Source organism: Varanus komodoensis, unplaced genomic scaffold (genome assembly GCF_004798865.1).
Source record: "Varanus komodoensis strain SLA01 unplaced genomic scaffold, ASM479886v1 scaffold2, whole genome shotgun sequence".
NCBI classification, from domain to species: domain Eukaryota; kingdom Metazoa; phylum Chordata; class Lepidosauria; order Squamata; family Varanidae; genus Varanus; species Varanus komodoensis.
In genome coordinates, this window is record NW_025335568.1 from 23663962 (window position 1) to 23685019 (window position 21058).

General features: G+C 41.6%; 1 protein-coding gene across 2 annotated transcripts in view; it reads left to right on the forward strand.

The window, feature by feature from the left end:
• LOC123022750 (glutamyl aminopeptidase) overlaps window positions 1-17463 on the forward strand; it is a 58996-nt gene extending 41533 nt beyond the window's left edge. Inside the window, exons 12-20 of one of the 2 annotated variants that reach the window (XM_044428729.1) lie at window positions 2241-2371; window positions 3111-3166; window positions 6447-6597; window positions 8831-8904; window positions 10705-10806; window positions 10925-11113; window positions 11804-11944; window positions 12671-12752; window positions 15183-17463. In XM_044428729.1, the coding sequence (XP_044284664.1) occupies window positions 2241-2371; window positions 3111-3166; window positions 6447-6597; window positions 8831-8904; window positions 10705-10806; window positions 10925-11113; window positions 11804-11944; window positions 12671-12752; window positions 15183-15320 (1064 nt within the window). In that variant the 3' untranslated portion in view covers window positions 15321-17463. The remainder of the gene's footprint in view (window positions 1-2240; window positions 2372-3110; window positions 3167-6446; window positions 6598-8830; window positions 8905-10704; window positions 10807-10924; window positions 11114-11803; window positions 11945-12670; window positions 12753-15182) is intronic. The other variant, XM_044428730.1, reaches the window with a different exon arrangement.
• The last annotated feature ends 3595 nt before the right edge of the window (window positions 17464-21058 follow it).

Genomic DNA, 21058 nt, shown 5'->3' on the forward strand with positions numbered 1-21058 from the left:
ATTTAAGGTAAAGTGACATTCCATCAAATCCAGGAATAAGAAAAATGTGGCTCCTTGCTATGATTTCCCAAAATGAATATATATCTGTAGGAACTGGGACAAGGGAAAGGGTTAGAATGGAAAAACATACAGAAGATATATGTGAGTGGAAAGGAAAAAACAAAAACAACACTGGGAGAGTAAAAGCCGCACAATGATCTACAGGTTGGTTATTTTAGGAAAGAGATGCTGTAAGAGTTATTGCAGCTTGGTCTTCCTTTTTTCCAGTGGTTATAATTCAAAGTCGATTGCAGCAAGGGAAACTCTGAGCAGACCTTAATGATGATTAGCACAATATCATTATTACATCATATTTCTGTACTGGCTGTAGCCAAAGCAGTTCACAACATTTTAAGTTACCCATTCAGATTGCAACCAACCCTGCCCCTGCTTAGCTTCCAAGATCTGGTAGGATCAGGTCCTTAAGGCTGTATGGAACCTACTAGCACAAGGATGTCAGCCTTCTTGATTAGCAAGGATGATGGCCTTACCTGCCAGCCACTCTCCACTTCCCTATTCCCCCTGAGTTTAGCCACAGTCCTCACAGTAGCTGGGGAAGAAATTCTTTTCTCCACTTCAGTTAATCCATGTGAGTAATCCTTGATAAAATGTAACATATTTGAGGGTGGTCCTGAATGGGTGATTAAGACCCATCAAATTTTCGAAAAGGCATGGAAAAGACATATCTTACAGAAAGAGGAAGATAGAGATAGATAGATTAACACAGCACCACAGTTTTGGACCTTCCCTGGGGGTGTACCTATAGGGACTGTTGTGATGAATACATGCACTTCAATATTTACCATTAAACCACTGGATTTAGTGCCATTTCCATTTGGCCTTCTTCCTAGGTGTTGGTTGGTATATGAAACTCAAATTCTCACACCTCTCCTACAGAACATGTCTCTAACAAAAGGATGTGCCCAGTTGGGCCAAACATGTACATACTATTAGCCAGGTGCCTTTTACTCTTGGCTGGGTCTTTTTAATTGCCCTGATACTGTCTTTTAATGTGCTTTATGTTATTATGAATACATTTTAATTCTTGCTGTTTTTATCTATTGCATTTTATTGTCTTTCTATTTTGTTGTACATCACCAGAGAGCTTTGGCTACAGATGGTATAGAAATGAATACTAAATTAATACAACCATAGGTACAATATTTTGTATTACACACAATGACTTGGCCCATCACTCATTGCAGGATTCAACCTTATGTTAAATAGGTACATGCGGGAATTACCTGAAGAAAGCATAATCAAGTTCAAGGCAACTGATTGGTTTGCTTGAATTTCCATTGCCTCTCTGGAAGGTGGCCACCCACATATCTGGGGCTGGGCAATTTCCCTTTGTCTTTGAACAAAAAAAGTGCTCATCAAATCACGGGCAGAAGAGTGTAAGCACATGCAGCCCTATTTGTGTCAGTACGATGGCAGTCCGCAAGGGGGGAATTTAAGCTTTCTATTCCCATGTTCATTTCAAGATTCCACCCCCGTCCCAAGTGTTTAAAAAACGCAATTCATGGGATTTATTTTTAATTTGTCCAACTTTCCCATGGAGGAGGAAGAACTACAGAACATAGATAGGTGGGGAAACTTAAATTCCTCCACCTTAATGCCATGGTCTAAACCTGAATGGGGGCTGGAGAAATTTACACTGGGAAATATTCCAGTCATACTCAGCTCTGCTTCTAGGACTGGAAGCCATTTTGCAGCTGCTCTATTTTTCACTCCTTAATAGGTTTCCAGCAGAAGTGATGGGGAAACACAGCAGGGTGCGTTATAAGCAGATCACATAATCTGAAAACACTTCCCTACCCCTGCACATTTCCTTGAATGAGGCCAGGGGATGGCATGAACAAATAAAATTGATTGGAAATAAGAGCTGATATTAGTTCTTTTGCCCAGCCTAAATTTGTTCTTATACCAAATTACACATGTTAACCAGGTTTTCACAGGGATCAAAGGAAACTGGAAAGAGACCTATCCTTTTCTCTAAAAAAAAAGTTTGGTAGCTCAGGCATCTATGTCATTGTGGGAGATGACAGCAAATGCCCCTAAATCGACAATAAACTCATCTACTTCACAGTGTTGGAAATACACATTTCCATCTGTCACAGCTGAAAACTAGCTTGTCACGTGGAGATTTCATAAAGTCACATCTTTATAAGCTGTTCATAGCTGCTTCTTTACCTCCACAGGAATTACCATCCCTCGCCGCATTCCCAATACTTTCTTGAAAGTGAATGAGAAGCACATTGGTTTTTATCGTGTCAACTATGAAACGCAAGCCTGGAATGACTTAGCCAATATTTTGGTGAATAACCATCAGGTCAGTCTGCTGAGATTTATCTGGTAGTTTATGGCAGGATTGCAGAAGCTCTTTCTGAATTCCACTGGGGGAAGCCTTCCATTTTAGGGGGCAGGTGGGCAGGGAAAAGGCAAAAAGGTGGGGCCGGAAAACCAAAAAATACTGCCATGGGTTAACTTAGCTCCTATTGCCATAACCAACCCTTAGACAGGGGTCCTCAAACTTTTTCAACAGGGGGCCAGTTGACACGTGCCAGCGGTGGGCGTGGGCTGCCAAGGGGGTGGCGGCGGGGGGCGGCCGCGTGCAAACGTGCGCTCAGCAGGGCGAGGCACCAGCCTGCTTGCAAGGAGATGGTTTTCGCTGAGTGAGTCCAAAATGCCCTCCTCACGAGCAAGCTGCGCGCCTGTGCTCACCCATGCACATGCCCAGCGAGTGCAAAACCTGTGGGGTGGGCCGGTTAAATGGGCATGGCGGGCTGGATCTGGCCCCCAGGCCTTAGTCTGAGGACCCATGCCTTAGAAGATTAGCTTAAACCTTTCAAAAGAGGAAGGAGCGGACTACACAGAAATGGGAGACTGCCAGACAATGGGTTATTGGAGAAATGGGGAGAGGTAAAGGGGCATGGCTTTCTGGGGAACCTGGAAGGGCCATATTGGGACCCCTCAAGGGGTTATTTTGGTCCGCAGCCCTGTGGTACTGCAGACTTCATGTTACCCACCGGAGAACAAATAGCTTTCTTCTTTCCTTTTTCTTCCACTAGAGTTTTCATCTGACTGATCGTGCTGGCCTTTTAGATGATGCATTTGCATTGGCCAGGTAGGTGAAACAGATTCACATGGACACAAATGTTATGTTAGTATTTGTACCTTGCAGTACTGAGGTTTAGCTATTAGCATCATATTTAACTGAGAAGGTAAGGGGCTACACCAAGGGTTTCTTCAGGGAAACAGCCTTTAATGGTGAGATCTGAAAGAAGGGAGAGGCCTTCTGAGAAGGAGTTCCAGGCATAGACCTTAGACGGCTTGGGCATAATTTACCTAAAGGACTGCCTTCTGTATGCCTGCCTATATACTGAGGTCATCATCAGAGAGCTTCCTATTCAGCCCACCACAAATATTGGTTAATCTGGTGAGTACAAGTGAGACTTTTCAGTGGTGGCTCTTCACTCTGGAATCAGCTTCCATCAGGGGTTCATCAGGTCCGTTCTTTGTAGTTCTGCAGGAACGCTCTGAAGACCCATCTGCTTTTGCTGGACTTTCCATAGTTCAAGAACTACAGGTTTCATTGGTATTTTGTTGTACATTATAGCATATTTATTCATTGCCTATTTATACAGGTATTTTTTGCATTGTTTTATCCTTTTCACTACCTTGAGAAAGTTCTATCCTTAAAGACTACCTTAAAATAATTTTGGATAATTAAATAGATAAAGTCTAGGAGAAACAGAAGAGGCTTTCAGGATCTGAGAGGCAGAGCTCGGCCTTCCTGAATCTGGTGCCTTCTAGATGCTACAATACCCAGTATCCCTTGCCATTAGCTATATTTACTGTAGTAAAATGAGCTGAAAACATCTGGACAGCATCAGGTTGAAGAAGACTGGTTTAGATGGACAAATCAACCTATTTCCAGTTTCTCTCAATTTCACCTTTTCACCAAAACTCGGCTCCATATTCACATTGAATATGTGAACCACAAACTATGTTCTTCTAAAAGCATGCCCCCTCCGAAAATCCTCTAAAATGCTATTGTTTTTAGATATAAACTCTTCCCCTCAAAGTACATATTTAAATAGATAAGATTATTGACAGATTTGGATGGCTGAGAAGGACATTGCAACTTGGAGCAGTGCAAAATTCCATGGGCAGCTAAGTTCTGAAGGGTGCATCACATTATCAGAGATCACATTATTTCTGATAGGAGCCCATCATGCATGCTTGGCTGAGAGATGGAAGAGCACACTTCATGGGAGATAATATTCCCTGTTGTGCACTTCTCAACATGAGACAATCTCCCTCTACTGATAACAAGGGTCATACAGTTCTTCTGCCCTGCACTGGGGCAAAGGGAAATCTCTCTGCCCATCATCACACATGGAGGGAGCAGGAACACGGCTATCATTGGCAAGGCTACTTTCTATTACCTTCCTACTTGCCTTCTATCAGTTATCTTTGCCTAAGGGAAGAATACTGGTGCTGGTGGGGGATTGACGCTGGTGGGGGATATTGCACACAGAGCACAAAACCCCATTGCTTCAACCTTTTTCCTTCTAGCATTCTCGTTGACCACATTCCAAATTCTTCAGGCACAACACACGACACAACAAGCCCCTTTAAACATATGGCTGCTGTGATGCCTAATAGCTAACAAATTCTGAAATTATATTGATGTAAAGCTCCATGAATTATTGCAGTAGCTATGTTTGACTTCTCTAATCATAGGGTTTGGGGAGTGATAGGATGGTTAGAATACAAGTCCCATTGCCTCCCACATATGTCATGCTGGACAGATCCCCCACTCCCACTCCATATGCTAGTCTGATCTTTCAAGAAACTGGGCATGTCTCCAAGACAGACTTTGAGGGCAATCACAGTCTTATTACAAGTTCCCCAACAGGCATAGAGCTGATCTGTGTCTTGCTTTTGATGTGTCCTGATTTAATCTTAAAGCCAGACAACCCGATCTGAATTCTCCTGAGTGCCTGCAAATTTCCAGGCTGACTGCTTCACATGAGTGAGGAATTAAGCCAGTTACAGTCTGTCTGCCTTACTTCCTCTTTGTGGCATTTGAGAAATACATTGTTCAAATGCACATGCCTGGATTGCTTTTGGAGTTGGCAAAGGACAATAGTAACAAAACTAAGCTACAGAAAGTAACAATATAGCTTCCATTTCTTAGCTTTCTGCATTATTAGAAATCTTGAGATGTGTATGATTTGTTCAAAGTCACATCTTTGACACTCTTGCATTTCTTTTATGCTCCATGCGTCATGTGTCAAAGTCCCTGTTGGTGTCATGTGTAAACGTGCAATGTTGTCAATGCAAGGTAGGCTGCAGAAGACCAGACAAATGCAGACTCCGGCAGTTTCTTCCCCAACCTATTGGCTACAGTTCCACCAACTCCTACCAGCATTGAAAAATAAACTCAAAAAGGCAACTTCACCCATGAGCAGTTGATACCCTTCTGCAACACTGACAATAAGTCTGGTGATACAGAACCTAGCCAGCTGCAGCAGCTTTACACACATGTAAGGCTCATCATGCCATTCATGGCTCGTGGAGTGACATATCTTTCAGCCATCCTTTGGGACAAAGCCATCCTACAGTGGCTTCTATGAAATATAAAAATACAATATACAGCACTACATGTTAATAAAACAACAGTACCATCCAATAAAAGTAAATAAACCCCAGCAGTTAACCCCAGCAAAAGCAGTGGGCCTGGAATGTGACATTCGGTTCAGTTGAAATGCCTTCGGCCCACACCATTGCATGTTTTTATTATTTTTGGAATACCAACTTGGGATGAATGAATCTTTTAAACCTACATATAGGCCTGTACTGATGGGTTCTTGTGAACCTGAACTGGAAGGTAATTCCTGGTATATAGGGACATCACTTAGAAGGCCCTGTCCACCAATTTAATTGATTTTTCTCAATGGACTTATAGCCAAGACCTCTGAAACTCATCTGAAAGCACAAGCAAAGGTGATCCTCCTATTTTGTCATTCACCTACATCCCATTATAACTGCTTACAGCACTGGATAATTATATGTCAGGAAAGAAGGATAATGCTGACAGTGCTTGTCTCTTACTGCTTACAAGATGTATTACTCATCTCCAGCATTGCCTTGCAGGCAACCCATCAGTTTCTTCTGAGCTCTGCAACAGCAATTTTGTGTAATGTATCTTGACTTTAGGACACCAGCCCAATGGTAAATGAGTTCCTGTGTCCAGTCCCAAACACTGGAGAAGACAGACTGAAAAACTGGGAAGGGGAAGTTGCAACTATAACCAGAAAGAAATTGAATTATTATTGGGTGCTATCGGAAAATAAAGGAAGATCTAACAGCGTACATTCTGTTTTTTCTTTCCTCAGGGCTAACCTTCTGAATTATTCTTTTGCTTTGAACCTAACAAAATATTTGGAAAGAGAAAATGAATACATACCATGGCAAAGAGCAGTAGAAGCTGTATCCTATATTCAGGACATGCTTGAGGATGATGATAAACTGTATCCCAAATTTCAGGTAAGATTGCCAATTAAAACGTTGTGTAGGAAAGGAAGAGGAAATGCATGCTATTATAAAATTGGAAGGGCTTTAGGCCTGGCCTTGGGTTTTTTTGTGTTTAATAGAGCTACTCTGAAAGTCTGCATAATTTTCCAAAGACTGCTCCTGGTCAGTGTATTACAGTATTTCTGAAATCTATATTATGAGTTAGAAGTAAGGACTGCATCAAAATGGTGCAGCGTAGAGTGCTTCTGACCAGTTCAGGATTCCTGGCAACAAGTGACACTCTGTCATAATACTTCGTTTCATTCCCCAATTTTCTGCCCTACACAACACAGATTCAGCGCTTGGTACCACTGTGCATTCTCAGCCCAAACAGGACTTTTTCCAGTCCTGTTTTCTACTGTTTTTCTTTAATTATGCAAACATTGGGTTCCTCCAGCCCTCTCTTGTGCATGTGTGCTGCCATTTCGGCCTCACAGGGACGGGCACTTGGAGAATGAGATTCATAGTAACATATGGGATTAAAGGAAAGTAACAATAACACTAAATTCTCAGTGTCAAAGACCTATTGTCCAAGATTATGTATTAACACGAAAGGTATATGTGTACAGCAGGCTTTTCAATTCTGTACAAACTTAACTATCATGGCTTCTCCCCACGACAAAGATTTCTCAAAATTATAACCTAAGTGCTAAAGGATCTGTAGTCTTTTCTTGCAACAACTCTTAAGTTTCTGTGGGAAAGAACACTGGCAAAATGCATCAACAAGTTTGAAATAGGAGTTTTGCTGGTTATTATATGTGTGTACATGTGTGCTTGCACACATGTGTTATATTTATAACCCATTTCACTGCCCAAAACAGGACACTCAAAGTTATGACACATACACTTAAAAGCAGCTGGATAAAAATAAACAGAAAGACAGTAATAAAATACAATCAAACAGCTCAGAAAGCCAGGAGCCATCAGGTGGAACAGACATCTGATTATTTGTAGGAATCTAATGCACCTCAATCTTGATGGGGGAAAGTTGAAGGCAGAAGAGGAAGACTGAAAATATGATGGACTGACCCCATAAAGGAAACCACAGCCTTGAATTTACAAGAGCTGAGTAGGACTGTCATGGATAGGACATTTCGTAGCGCTTTCAATCAGAGTCACCCTAGAAGAGTTTGAGATGACTTGATGGCACATAACAACAACAACAACTAAGTTGATGCAATCACAACTTTGATGCTGCCATTCATTAATACTCTTTGTTTTGGAAGTGTTCTGCTGGCCAAGGGGTTATGCTTACTCAGCAGCCTTCTGGAGCAACAGTATTCCTTGGTGGCTTAAATGCTCAAATCAGCATAGTATTCGCACTGCTGGTGTATGAAAATTTAAAAGTGATCTGATCCTCATCCACCTTGTATATTAAAATGACACAATCATTCCAGGAAAAGGTGTGGAATTAATAATACAGAGTCTAACAAACCTTGAGCATTTCGTATTTAGCATGAACCCAAGAGATTATTATTACCAGGAGTTCTGAAAGATTGTACTAGATAGCCAACATTTCATTAGAACAAGTTTTGTTGAATATACATCAGAATACAGACTTTTGTGATAAGTGTGTGAAGCTGGAGGGCATGCAGTGGGGAAAATCTGGCCAGATACAGTGCCAGTGGAATTACGATTAGCCTGCTTATTTTGCCAATGCCCTACCCTCACCTGATTTAATGAAATTCAAGCTGCTACCAAAGATCTAGTAAATGCAACCACCCTAGCTTGGGTCATCAATTAAACTTAGCCTAGTTTACCTATACTGCTTTTTTGTATACCTCCCAGAGAGCTTCAGCCTTGGGGTATAGAAATGGAAATAATAGTAATAACAATAATAATAAAGTGACTCCGTGCTCTATCACTCTCATGAGGACAAGTTGCAAAACAGACAAGGGGGTCCACCCTCTGAGTTCTGTTCGCACACAATTCTATTTATCTCAATGGCCTTACTTAAGAACCAAGCTCAATGGGATGAAACCAGAGACTCCAAATTCTGTGGCATCCGATCACAACCAATGTCATAAACAAGGCTATTTTTCCATACTGCCTGATCTTAACAAGCAATTTATCTGAAACATTGCCTTGTTATTTTCATTTTTATTTATCTATTTCTGTTCAGATTTTGAAAAACCAGTACTAAATCAAGGGAAAGCTCATTATCTGAAGCTTCACCTTTGTTATAGCTGCTATGTCTTTATTCCAGGAATACTTTCGGAGACTAGTCAAGCCCTTAATAAGTCAGCTGGGATGGCAGAATGATGGAGATCATATCAAAAGGTGAAACACTTATTTCAGATGTGTATGCATTGAGTACTCTCATTCATCACATCTTTATATGTTCCAAATGTACTTTACATCTCCCATTACTCTCAAGTTCTCTATTTTAAGGTCAGAAATTGCAGATAAATGTCACATAATGATGGGATTTAAACATCTTAATTGTGCACAGTAAAGCAGCCAAACTCATTAGCATTAAATCAACCATCAGTGCTGAACAGCTGATCAGCTCTTTAATACTAATCAGCTGGCTCTGTGTATGTATAAATGAGGAAATGACAGGGAAGGAGACGTGATGAAGATCTTATCCTCCTCCTCCTCCTCCTCCTTCTCTCTCTCCTCTCAGTTACCATCAGTCCATGCTATGATCTGGTTCACATGATATGAAAGCCACTGTGATTTAATTTACCCACAGGGGAAGATGTCTCATTGGATCAGGCATGCCTGGGAGCTCTTTTCTGCAAGATACCCATGGTTGCTTGGCTATCCAACCCTCAAGCAACCATAAAACAAACTATGAATTACTTGAGTGTTGTCCAGCTCTCAAACAGCTCCTGCTGCCTGGTTTCACATGACAACAAGTCACAGCAAGCCAACTAGTCTGTGGGAGGGATGCAGAACTGCACAGGTGACAACATGACATGGGAGCCCAATGAGTAAATTAAGCTATGCTAGACTGTTGTGTTATGCAAATCAGCCTTATATCTTCCTCTGTAAGAGGAAAAAGACAGTGTAGGGGGGTAGTTCTGGTTCCACCCACAGCTGGCATGGAAACCCTGAATCATTGACCCCAAGCAAATGTGGCCCCTCATGGAGAAAAGGTTACCTACCTCCAGTAAACAGTAATATCCTCCAGCTTTCAAATGCTACCTTTTATGATGAAAGTTGAAGTTGGGAAGGTTTTGAAAATAATTTTGGTGAATCACATATATTGGTTAAATTCTGCTGTTGTGCTAGCAGAAGTCTTAGCCTGGAAAGGGTTTTTTCCCCTCTTTTATGTGGTGGTTTTCCACACTACCCACATATTTGCTCCAGAGTTTTCCCAGCCCTCCAGGGAAGATTTTGAGGACTGTGGAAGGAGAGGGAACCATCCTCTCCTACTCATGATTCTGCTGCCACAACTGCTTTTGGCAACACAATGAGAGAGCTGGATTCAACCTAATATATTTTAAGCACTGTGTACGATGTTTGTATAACAAAAGTGCAGGATCCAGAATTTTCTACATGGGGCACTTATCACGTATTACTCTGTCCTCACAGTTATTTATGGGATCTTAGAACATGTCATCACCTTCTGGTTCTGCTTCTGTTTCTAACCAGCACTTTCTGTGTGTTTCTTTACAGCAAGAAAAATGCAGCATTTAATTATGAAAGGGGAAAAAAAGTGCAATTTCCTTTTGTGTATTTGTGCTGTTCTGCTATACCACAGTGCCACCTAGAGGTTATGTAGCAGGAAAGAAAGTAGTGCCCTGATCTCAATTCTGGGACAAAACTGAAAGTAGATACAGCTGATTAACAGCCTTGGGTGGAAAATCTCCTCAGGACTAACCTTTAGCACATGCAAAAATGTTGAGATCTGAGGGCTTTCCCCCTTTCAACAGCAAATTAATATTGCAAACCATACTGTGTTTCTTGATGTCCCTTCAGTTTCAAAACTGTTTTGTCATGTTTTATGCACTGCTGCCATTTTAGAAATGCAAGCCTTAGCTATGCAAATGTAGTTGCATCAGTTTCTACTTTATTTATTTACATCATATTCAAAACAAATGAAACAGATGTTTTTCTTCCTTTTCTCCCCAGTCTCCTTCGTGTGACAGTCCTAGGCTTTGCATGCAGCATGGATGACCTAGAGACTTTGACTAATACATCTCAATTATTTAATGAATGGCTAAAAGGAACAAAGTGAGTTTGTTTGTTTGTTTGATTGATTGATTGATATACAGCTCAACTGTCAAATGCCCTTGATGCATGCCACACCTTTGCAAATAAGGTGAACGATGCACATCTTCTCTAATCACAGCATTTCCTTCACTGTTAGTCTAGATGTAAATCTCCGCCTCTTGGTGTACCGCTATGGAATGAAGAACTCTGGTAATGAAGAAGCATGGAATTATATGTTTGAGAAATATCAAAATGCAACATTAGCTCAAGAAAAGGAAAAGTTGCTATATGGCCTGGCATCTGTGAAAAACATCACCTTATTGAACAGGTATGTCTAACATACCATCTGCGTCCAGTATAAGAAATGGCTGCTAACTGTTCCTAAGCCTCGCCCCTCTTTAAGCAACATAAAATACCAACACAGAACATTCAATTAAACAACAAGCAAATTCCAGTTTTTCTTTAATCCATCATAAAAAGAAGCCCAAGGCTCTGGTAAATATAAGTTCTCAACCTGAAGAGAAGGCAAAGGAGGGCTAGGAGATCCTCTCTGGGAAGGATGGAGTGCCATCCCTCAAAATGCCCTATCACCAATCATGCCCATCAACAGGTAGCATCCGGGCAGCATTACCCATTTTTCCCAGAAACAGCTGAGCAGGAGCATTTGATGTATTTCATGACACATACTCAGCTCACATAGGCTGACCAGGAAGCCACATGGGCTTGGCCAAGTCTGTGTAATGAATAATTTGGAAAAAAAAAATGCTATGACGCAGCATCAAGTGTCTCCTGCTTACCATGTCCCTCCCCGCAGAGGTATTGTGGATTCTCCATGCAGGGAAACACAAGCTGTGAAAACAGGCTAGTTGAGAGGGAGAACAGGTGGGGTTTTATTTAGGTTTCTGACTCCTTACAAATGAGGCATGGTGGAAACCTATTTCAAGATGCAGTTTGCAGCTCATTTTCTAATGAGATACTAATCATCTTGTGCCATGGCTTCGCATCTGATTGCTCCTAGATTTTTAGAGTGCATCTATGATTCAAACCTCATTAGAAGTCAAGACGTGTTCACTGTCTTGAGGTACATCTCCTATAACAGCTATGGCAAGACGATGGCTTGGGACTGGGTACGGATCAACTGGGAATATTTAGTTGCCAGGTAAGTGTACTGGCATCAGTGCATGTTCTTCCAGAACCATTCAGTTTCTTTAAAAATGTTATTCATAAATATAATTGCTTCCATTTTACCGGGCCCACTATAGTATGGTAAAAACTAGAATATGTAATGGCTTCAGTTTGCTCCCTCCTTCCTTGTGAAAGAAGCACACTCTAATTAAAGTTATCTGTGTTTATGCAGAACCCTTCCAAAGGCACTTTGCTGCCTGATCCTAGAGGGTGAGGCTCAGAATCCCTTGTCAGGTCACAGATTCTCCCTGCCCAAAGAGCAAAATGCATGATTAGCTTGTGCTTTGGCCAAATAGAGCTAGAGGAGCCTTGTGTTTGCATACATCAGAGTCTGGGGGCCTGATGAAAGTCATAGACCACATGGGAACGGCCCTATGAATCCGCTTCCTGCCCCCTAACCAAGTTCTGTGGGCTCCACAATTTTTTTATTTGTAAACCTGCATTCTACCTAGTTTGACCCCAGGATAGCTTACTCCCTAGAAATACTCTGTGGTTGTTGGACTAAAAGCTGGAACTATCATTCTTAATGCTTTGCTGAGGTTTGGGGAGAACCATGGGACGACAACCACTGCAAGTTAACTATTCTAAATAGTAAAGTATTTACAATATGTATCATTCCTCTCTGTTCAATATTTCATTTTAAAAGCCAAGATACCTAATGTAAGTGGTATACCTAAACAGGTTTATGTCCTTTTTCCAGATACACTCTCAATGACAGAAACCTTGGGCGCCTAGCATCAAGAATAACAGAAATGTTCAATACAGATCTCCAGCTTTGGCAGGTAAGGGCATAGTCCAGAATTTCATCTGCTCAGCTGAAAGTCAATTTAAGGTTCCCTGAGCAAAGGCAAAGGACTTTCTCTGGGTCTGCTACCACGTCTTGGAATGACTAGCTCAGCCTCTGATGACTTTCAGCCAGCAAACAAAAGCCATTTTTCTTTAAACAGGTCTTTGACCCATAAGCTGATCCAATGTATATTTCAACAGAAAAAGTCCACTGTATTGGGCCCTTGCATTGTAATCTTTTATTTTTATTATTTTAACAGATTGTTTTGACTGATTTTTGGAATGTTTCACCTGTTTGCTTCATGGCTTGTTTGTTTTACTTTGTATTTGGGTATTTTATCTTATTTTCCTAGTACTGCTGCAGCCATTTTGGGGCTATAGCGAAGACCTATCTGATTCACATTTGGTTCATCTGGATTTACACTGCTTAACCAAAGTTCTCTTTTAAGCTGGACTTGAGCAGTTCTTTAGTCCTCAGATTTACAATGCTTCTTTTGGTGTTCCCAAGATCTCTGCTCCTCCTGATTTCTACTTTCATATTTAAGATGCATTTTAATTTAAAAGAATCTCCCCCAGTGCCACATTTATTCAGGTACTGACCCCACCCATGTCTTGTATTGTCTGGAAGGCTGCATTTCTTAGGGCAAATACTTATTTCCCTCATGCATCTTATGCCCCTGAACAAGGGACAGTGGTGACCATTTCCCAGATGAGACACAGGAAGGAAGGAAGGAAGGAAGGAAGGAAGGAAGGAAGGAAGGAAGGAGGCTGGGGGACTGCTAGGAACTGGAATAACCCTAGTTTCCTCTCTTACACCTTTTTCTCCCCTAACAGTAGTGATTACAACCTCAGGTAGATGGCCTGGAAATGACCTCCCCAAAGGGAAGTGGGCAGGGGCTTAGCCTTCAGAGTCCTAGCTCCAAAATCATAAGACATGGGAGCTGGGATTCTGAATAATGCTTTGCCTTCCGCCCCAGACAACATCAGGAGGCTACAGAGCTGCACCCTTATATTTTCACCAGTTTGACTTCTGGAAAATCAGTATTTTGTGACTGGTCTTGCCCATCATGGCAGCCCTTCTACAAATGCCTCCAAGGGCTGCTGTTTTGTGAGAGTATCCACAGCTCTCCCACAATTTCACGTGCCCATCAACTCCCCCAAAGCTGGTGCTGCACTGCTTTAGTCTGTTCCAATGAAGTAATTCTTATTCCACATTCACGCTGCATGGGTAGGTTAACATTTGGTGCCTCACTGCGACGGCTGTTTTTTTAAAGACACTCAACCAAGTCTAGGCCAAGCAAAGAGGGACTTAGCATACAACAAGGATTCACACAAGGGAGCCATAGGCAGCCCTCCTCAGCACCGTGGGTGGGGAACCTCTTCCTGCTCAAAGGCTCATTCCATTTAAGAGAAGCTCCAGGGGCTGCATGCCAGTGGCGAGAGAGCCAAGAACACAAAAAACACAACCAGGCATATTTAGCTTAAGCACTTTCTGCTGGTAACAAAGTCTTGCAACAGGTATTGTAACCTTTTACAGTGGGGAGAATGGCACAAAAGACTGGAAGCCGTCAAGCGTTTGGGCAGTGGGAGAAAAGGGGGCGTGGCCATCTCTCGAAGAGCTGGACTGGGACCCCCAGAGGGGCAGATTTTCTCCTGGGCCTCAGGTTCCACACCCCTGTTCAGCAAGATGCAGGCTGAGCACCTACATATGCTGACTATGGATGATGGGATTTGACGACCAACATAGATGGAGAGCATCAGCAAACAATATTCTGCTCAGGTTCTGAGGAATGCCCCTCGCTGCACTGGCAGGCCATTATTCTGCATGCCTCCATCTTGGCCATGGCTCATCCTTAATTTAGAGCTTCCTGAATGAGCCAAAGGGAGCCTTGGACTCATGCTCATCACCCTGCCTCACTCACCTCCAATGTGGACATGAGGAGGAGCATAGACACACTTCCTTCCTCTTCTACTTCCTCTTCTACTTCCTCTCTAACTAGGCTTTAGCATTACATCTCAACTGCAGTTAGCGTGTGCCTAGCGTGGGGCATCTTTTTCATGTCAAGCACCACATAGCTATGTTAGGCTATCTGCATTTATTACTTTCTGCTGTGTGTAAGAGCTAACTGCACATAGAATTCCGTGTCTGGAATTTCCCTTATTAGCATTCTATTAAAAAAAGACAAACCCCTCTGCCATTGGGGGTTTGGTCCCAGATTTGGACTGAGGGAAAAGAGAGGTCCTACTGGAGATACAAGTGCTGGGACAGGAAGTCCGCTTTTATCCCCAGTCCATGATTCCAGGGAGTGAGTTTTAGGGTAAGGAAGTTGGGCTTTGGGAGAGGAGGGTATACCCTGACATCTGGGGGAATGTCCCAGGACCAGAAAAGTCAGATCACACTAACTCATGTGTTTGCTTTTCTTAAGATGGAAAATTTCTTTGCAAAATACCCGAACGCTGGAGCTGGAGAAGCATCCAGAAAACAGGCTATTGAAACTGTGAAGAGCAATATTGAATGGCTAAAGAAACACCGAGAAGAGATAGCAACATGGCTTGGCAACTGACCTGGCCTTGCAACATTTTTTATTTTTTTCCATATCAACTCTCAGGACTTTATTTTCAAAGTGCCACCACATGGGTATTTGTAGAAATCTTAATTCCAGATAATGCTGCCAACTTTGGGATATATTAATTTATTGATATGTATGTTCAAACTAGCCAGATCACAATTCTAGAATGATCTTACAAGCATTTCTTATTTACTAATACATTTGTTCCCATTTTAGTGGGACTACTTATAATGTATAAAATTATCAGTATCTCAAAGATAACAAAAAGACCTCCATCCTTTTTGTGAGGATCGCTGTTGTGTGTATTGATCACACACTCAACTCTTAAAGCAATTCCTTTGTTTATACAAAAAACATACTATTCCATGTACTCAAAAGGCCTTTCCAAACATACCTTAACAGTGATCCATTCCAAAGGGAGAAATTAGATCAGAAACATTTTCTTAAAGGAAGCTATATAGGAAATAAGCATGGCTTTATAAAACAAGCCTCAAGCATAATCTGTTCTCCTGGACGACTGTTATTTTTTTTTTTCCAATTAAAAATTGCTTTCAGCCCACGTACGTTGTCCCAAGAGATGTGGGAGAAGCCATAACTTAGAGGAACAGTACATGCTTCAATATAGAAGATTCTGAATGACATCCAGATTTAGTCCTGCTTAGACTCAATGCATAGAAATCAATGGGCTTGAGTAGCTGTGACTCACTTCAGTGCTGTTGATTTCAGTAGGTCTGCTTTGGAAGGACTAAAAGCAGGATTCAACCTGCAACATTCAAGCATCTCAGGTATAAATCTATAGGCAGCAGCCTCGGCATTCCTCTTCCCGGATCACTGGAAGGCTGCCACAAGTGCAGTGCTGAAGGAACTAGACCAATGGTCTGATCGAGGCAGCTCGTGTCTCTGTTTATAGGTGAAGATATAGCTAGGCAATTCATGGACATTGGTATGGTAGCTACATGTGCAAATCTAGTCTAAGTTCACATGAAGGTAATTAGTTATCTTCATCTTTCAATAATCATTCTAGGCACTTCTTTTGATGTAAGTGCTATGGATGCCTTACTAGTCAGCATCAGGATGCATGGCAAAGACCAGTCTGTCGAGAGCAAGTCCAGGGGCCCTAACAAGCCAAGTTCAAGGAGGTGGTGGCAAGCAATGGCAGCTCTTTCCATCTCCTTCCAGCCCTGCTAGCAAAAGGAAGCACAGCCATAGCCTGCCAAGGCAGCCTGTGCAGCCAGGTGCTATTCAAAGAGAAAGAAGAAGAAACCCCCTGAATAGCAAGATATAATCCAATCAAATGCTCCCTTTGGGGACATGGCCAATGAGGATAGAGGAGTGACATAAAGACAACTCTGTCACTACTTGGGTGCTCAGAGGCAGCATCTGGTTGGTTTAGATTTCTGCTTCCTCAAAGGAAAGCTTAAAAAAAATTAAAGTGGTACGCCATGGGGTTGTCATAGTGTGGCTGTGCATGAGTTTACTAGGCAGGATGGAGGAGAAACTGGTACTACTGCCACAGTGTTTACATTCAAAAGGAGGAAGAGGTAGCTGGCTGGTGGAGGGACCGGCTGGCTGGTGGGGACACCCCCAAAGCTAGCTGCCCTCCTGAGACCACCAAATCCTATTGCAAGCATTTCTTCCCTGTGTCAGCTTCAATGCGTACACCAGCGGTGGGCTACTGCAGTGGGTGAAGAGGCCATTTCACCCTCTAGCCCTCCCCACAATTAGCAAAAGTATGCAAATATTGAATAAAAATACTTTAAAGACTGCAAATGGGTCGAATTTAGTTTGCTTTGAGCCACTGTAGGGCATGAAAAGGGTCAGACCTAATTTCAAGACAAAGTAAATTTGTTCCATTTCGTGTTCTGTAACACTATTGTGGATTTAGATTTTTTTTCTTTTTGCAAGTTCAGCAGGGACTTGTAGTACTTTTGTTGTCCACCCCTAATTTATGTAATCAAGAGTCGCCGTCATCCTAGGAAGACTTTCTACAGCCCAGCAGCCACTGTCAGAAAGCTCTGATGGGCAATCTGGAGCTGATAGCCAAGTGTTTCTGACTTTGTGTCCGGATCTGGAGTCACTCGCCTGTTAACAATGTTGCTGCGGTGACACAGGTCACATGCCCTACAGTTCCACACATGGGTAATCAAGCTGACAAAATACTGGATCAATAATATGCAGAGTTGTTCGTCTTTTAATCACTGGAGGAAAATAAATTGTTTCAATTTTTTAAAAACAACAAGTTATGTGTCCCTTTTTTTAAAAGAATGCTGCTGCTGCTCCTACATTGCATTTACATCCCACCTTTTTTCCTCTTGAGAGGAACCCAAAGTGGCTTACATAGTTCCATTTTATCCTCACAGTGGGTTAGGCTGAGGCTGAGTGACTGGCCCAGTGAGCTTCATGGCTTAGTGGGGATTTGAGGCGAAATTGCTTGGAGAAGAGTAGTTGTCATGTATGTACGTATGTTTTCAAGGCTGCCATTGAAAACAGTTCAGCAGCCCTCCCCAACCTGTTGCTCCCCAGGTGCTTTGGGCTGCGACACCCAGCATTCCTGACCCTTGGCTACAATGGCAGGGCTGCTGAGCAGCTGAAGTCTGTGAAGACATCAGGATGGGAGCAGTTGGTCCATCAGGCAGGGAACCAGTGAGCAAGCATCTTCTGCTCCCTCTCATTACCTCAGTTGCCTGGGCCAGAGCGGAGGCAGGTGAACCAACAGGTTGTGATGGTGAAGGACCAATGCAACTCCAGGGGGCTCATGTTCTTCCAGAGGGACACTTGTTGCTGTGACAACAGGAATGAACAAGTACAGTATGTCCAAGTCATTTTTTCATCGTGATACTTTTCATCGCGATGAAGAGCAGCCTCTAGTGGCAAAGGGGGTGATTACAGCAATTAAAAATTTAAGTCTTTATTCATAGCATCGTATCGAATGTTCTATACATATTCTAAAACAGTCACCAACATATAATGTTCTTTACAATATTTTAGTATTTATCATGGATACATCCATCCAGTCAGCTGTCCAAGTCTCCAATTGCAGCCCAATTCACTTCAGGTCATCTTTTAGATTAAGCAAGCTCCCTAAAGCGGGTAAACATAGGTTTATGTGAGGCGTGACAGCTGCCATTTTGAGTGCAGCTTAGCTGTAGGACCTTCAGACAGAGGTGTGCTAATTTTTACAGCCTTAAGGCAATATAAAACTAAAGCTAACTTCTCTTTTAAGCACTACTTTCCTGAACAATTTAGTTATACAGTTAGTGATACTGCACAGTTTCCCCTGCAGAACTTTCTGTTGACATTATATGCTGGAGGTCCTGAAAGGAATACTAGCTTGAAAGGCTAGAAATGTGTCTTCTACTACTCCTACTTCTTCTTTTTGCAGTAGAAGTTCATTTTATCACTACAATCTGGTTTAGCAGTGAACGTAGTGCTACACAATTACATTTAGCAAGCAGTGATTTACATCAATTTTTCAAAACATAACCTGCCATGAGAGATAAGGTGCCTTTGAAAAGGCAGAGCTAGTCTCACCCAGGCATTTCAAACAACACAGAAATTGACCCGATCCCATCAAGCCCAGCAATGCAAACAAACTACTGAAGAGTATCAGAACAGACTATGAGTATATTGCATGGTATGACTGTGTGCTTGCAGAGATCTCGAGATAACAGCTCAGATGATATAAGGATGCTTATCCTTGGACAGCACAAATGATGCTATGCTGGCAGAGGTGTGGTTATGAACTATGCACAAGAGAAGAATCCAAGTAAATTTACATTCGCTCAAGTACACGTCTGGTGCACAACCACTTTTTCAATGGAAAGATCTGGCAGGGCACAATTGGTATTATTTAAACTTATGGAATGACACTATTGGATACCAAACAAGTCTTCTGACTTTCACTACCTACTGAAAAGAAATGTAAATAAACCAGTAAACAAGGATTTCTGATTCCCAGTAGTTTAATGAGAGCAACGAAAAAGTCTCCAGAATAACTCTGCAACACAATGTCATGGAAAAGCTTTCTGTAATACTGTCTGATATCAGAACCACTGTGGAAATGCTTGCAGAGAACCACAGCTAGAAATGAGAAATTAGTTCAGTCTGCATTTTAATGAGAAATTGCATAATTTTGCATATTCAAACCAATGTGTAAACCAAAACTTTTGGTGTAAAATCAATACTTTTCTCAGTTTTGCAATACAGTTAACCAATAATTAAAAATACAAAACTACAAAATACATATATTGGGGAAGAGTGTGCACAAAAATGTATATATTAGGCATGCATTGTAAGTGCATTAGGAGAAATGTACACAGAAACAGATCTGAATGTTCATATGTACTTTTAAGAAATCTAAATACTTGGGATGAACTGAAGCCAAAACTGCAGATAATCTCAAAATTCAGAATGAACTGAATTTAATATAGGAAAGAATAGAAATTAAGAGAAATTGAAATTGACAGTTCCATCCATGCCTTATCACAGCTTGCAACAAATTCTCACCAGCAAAACCAAATAATTACCCTTTCAAAGACATTTCAAATATCTTTCTCCAAACTGAATATTCGTCCTTTTCACCATATATATATATATATATATATATATATATATATATATATGAGAACAAGGAAGTGGCATTTTAGTTGATACTGGTGCAGCAATAAATGTGATGGCTCACTGCATAGAAGATACGAAACCAGAGATGAATTACTGAAGGCTCATCATTGAAGAGGCACTACTGGAGACAGCAAAGAAGATTAGTGATACTTGTGGAAATCTAGACACTACAAAGTAGACCACCTCATCCTTCATGGCCCCCCTCATAGCAGTAGCACAAAACCAGCAGCAAAACAAAATTGGGATTTTTATTATCATGTGCCCACCTAAGTAAACCATCAATTAAACCAGGGAGGCAAGGTGCTACCACTGAAAACATCATTCTGAATGGGGCACTTTTCCACACTTGGCCCACATCTAGCTACCATCAACTAGAGCTCCATCCTAAGCCAATATCATAACAAGCTTTTTCATCACCTGTTCTCACTGCTAAAAGCCCCTCAGCTTGGACATTTTGGCACTACTTCTGAAGAACACAATGTTCAGCCAGGAGGTATTCTAAGATTGAACTAAGAGAATTGTGTTAAACCAAAGCCACACCACTGTGAAATTCTTTGGATACATGAATGGTTCATTCAGGCAATTCTCCAGGATGTGTAGGAACCTGCTGCATACCCGCAAAGTTTGCGAGGCCTTGCAAGTTACTGGAGTATATAAATAATGGTAAGGCTAACTTACCCTTATGGTAGATCTCTGAATGTAAAATGCTGTGATAACAAAGTAAAGGATGGTTAACTGTAGAAGGTAAATCTCATAACATCTGTAATCTTTCTCTCTTAAATGTCTTTTGTGTAGAAGGGAGATTGCATTCTTGTAGGAATGCAAGTAAACAGTTCTTGTGCCCGGTGGAGAGTTATGTCATATATTTTTGATGTGTCTGAAATAAAATTCACCACAGTTCTTAAATTAAGTGACACAGGACTCATATAACTGTAATGGCAAAACATCTGGCATGTAAGGAAAGGACAATCAGGTTTTATTGTAACTTCCACGAGTGAGTTAGTATATTACCATCATGACATCTGTGGCCATTTAGAGACAAAACGTGCTGGAGGGAAAAATGTTTATTTGACATGAATTTTCAGTGTGTTTCAGACAACAATGTTTTCCTT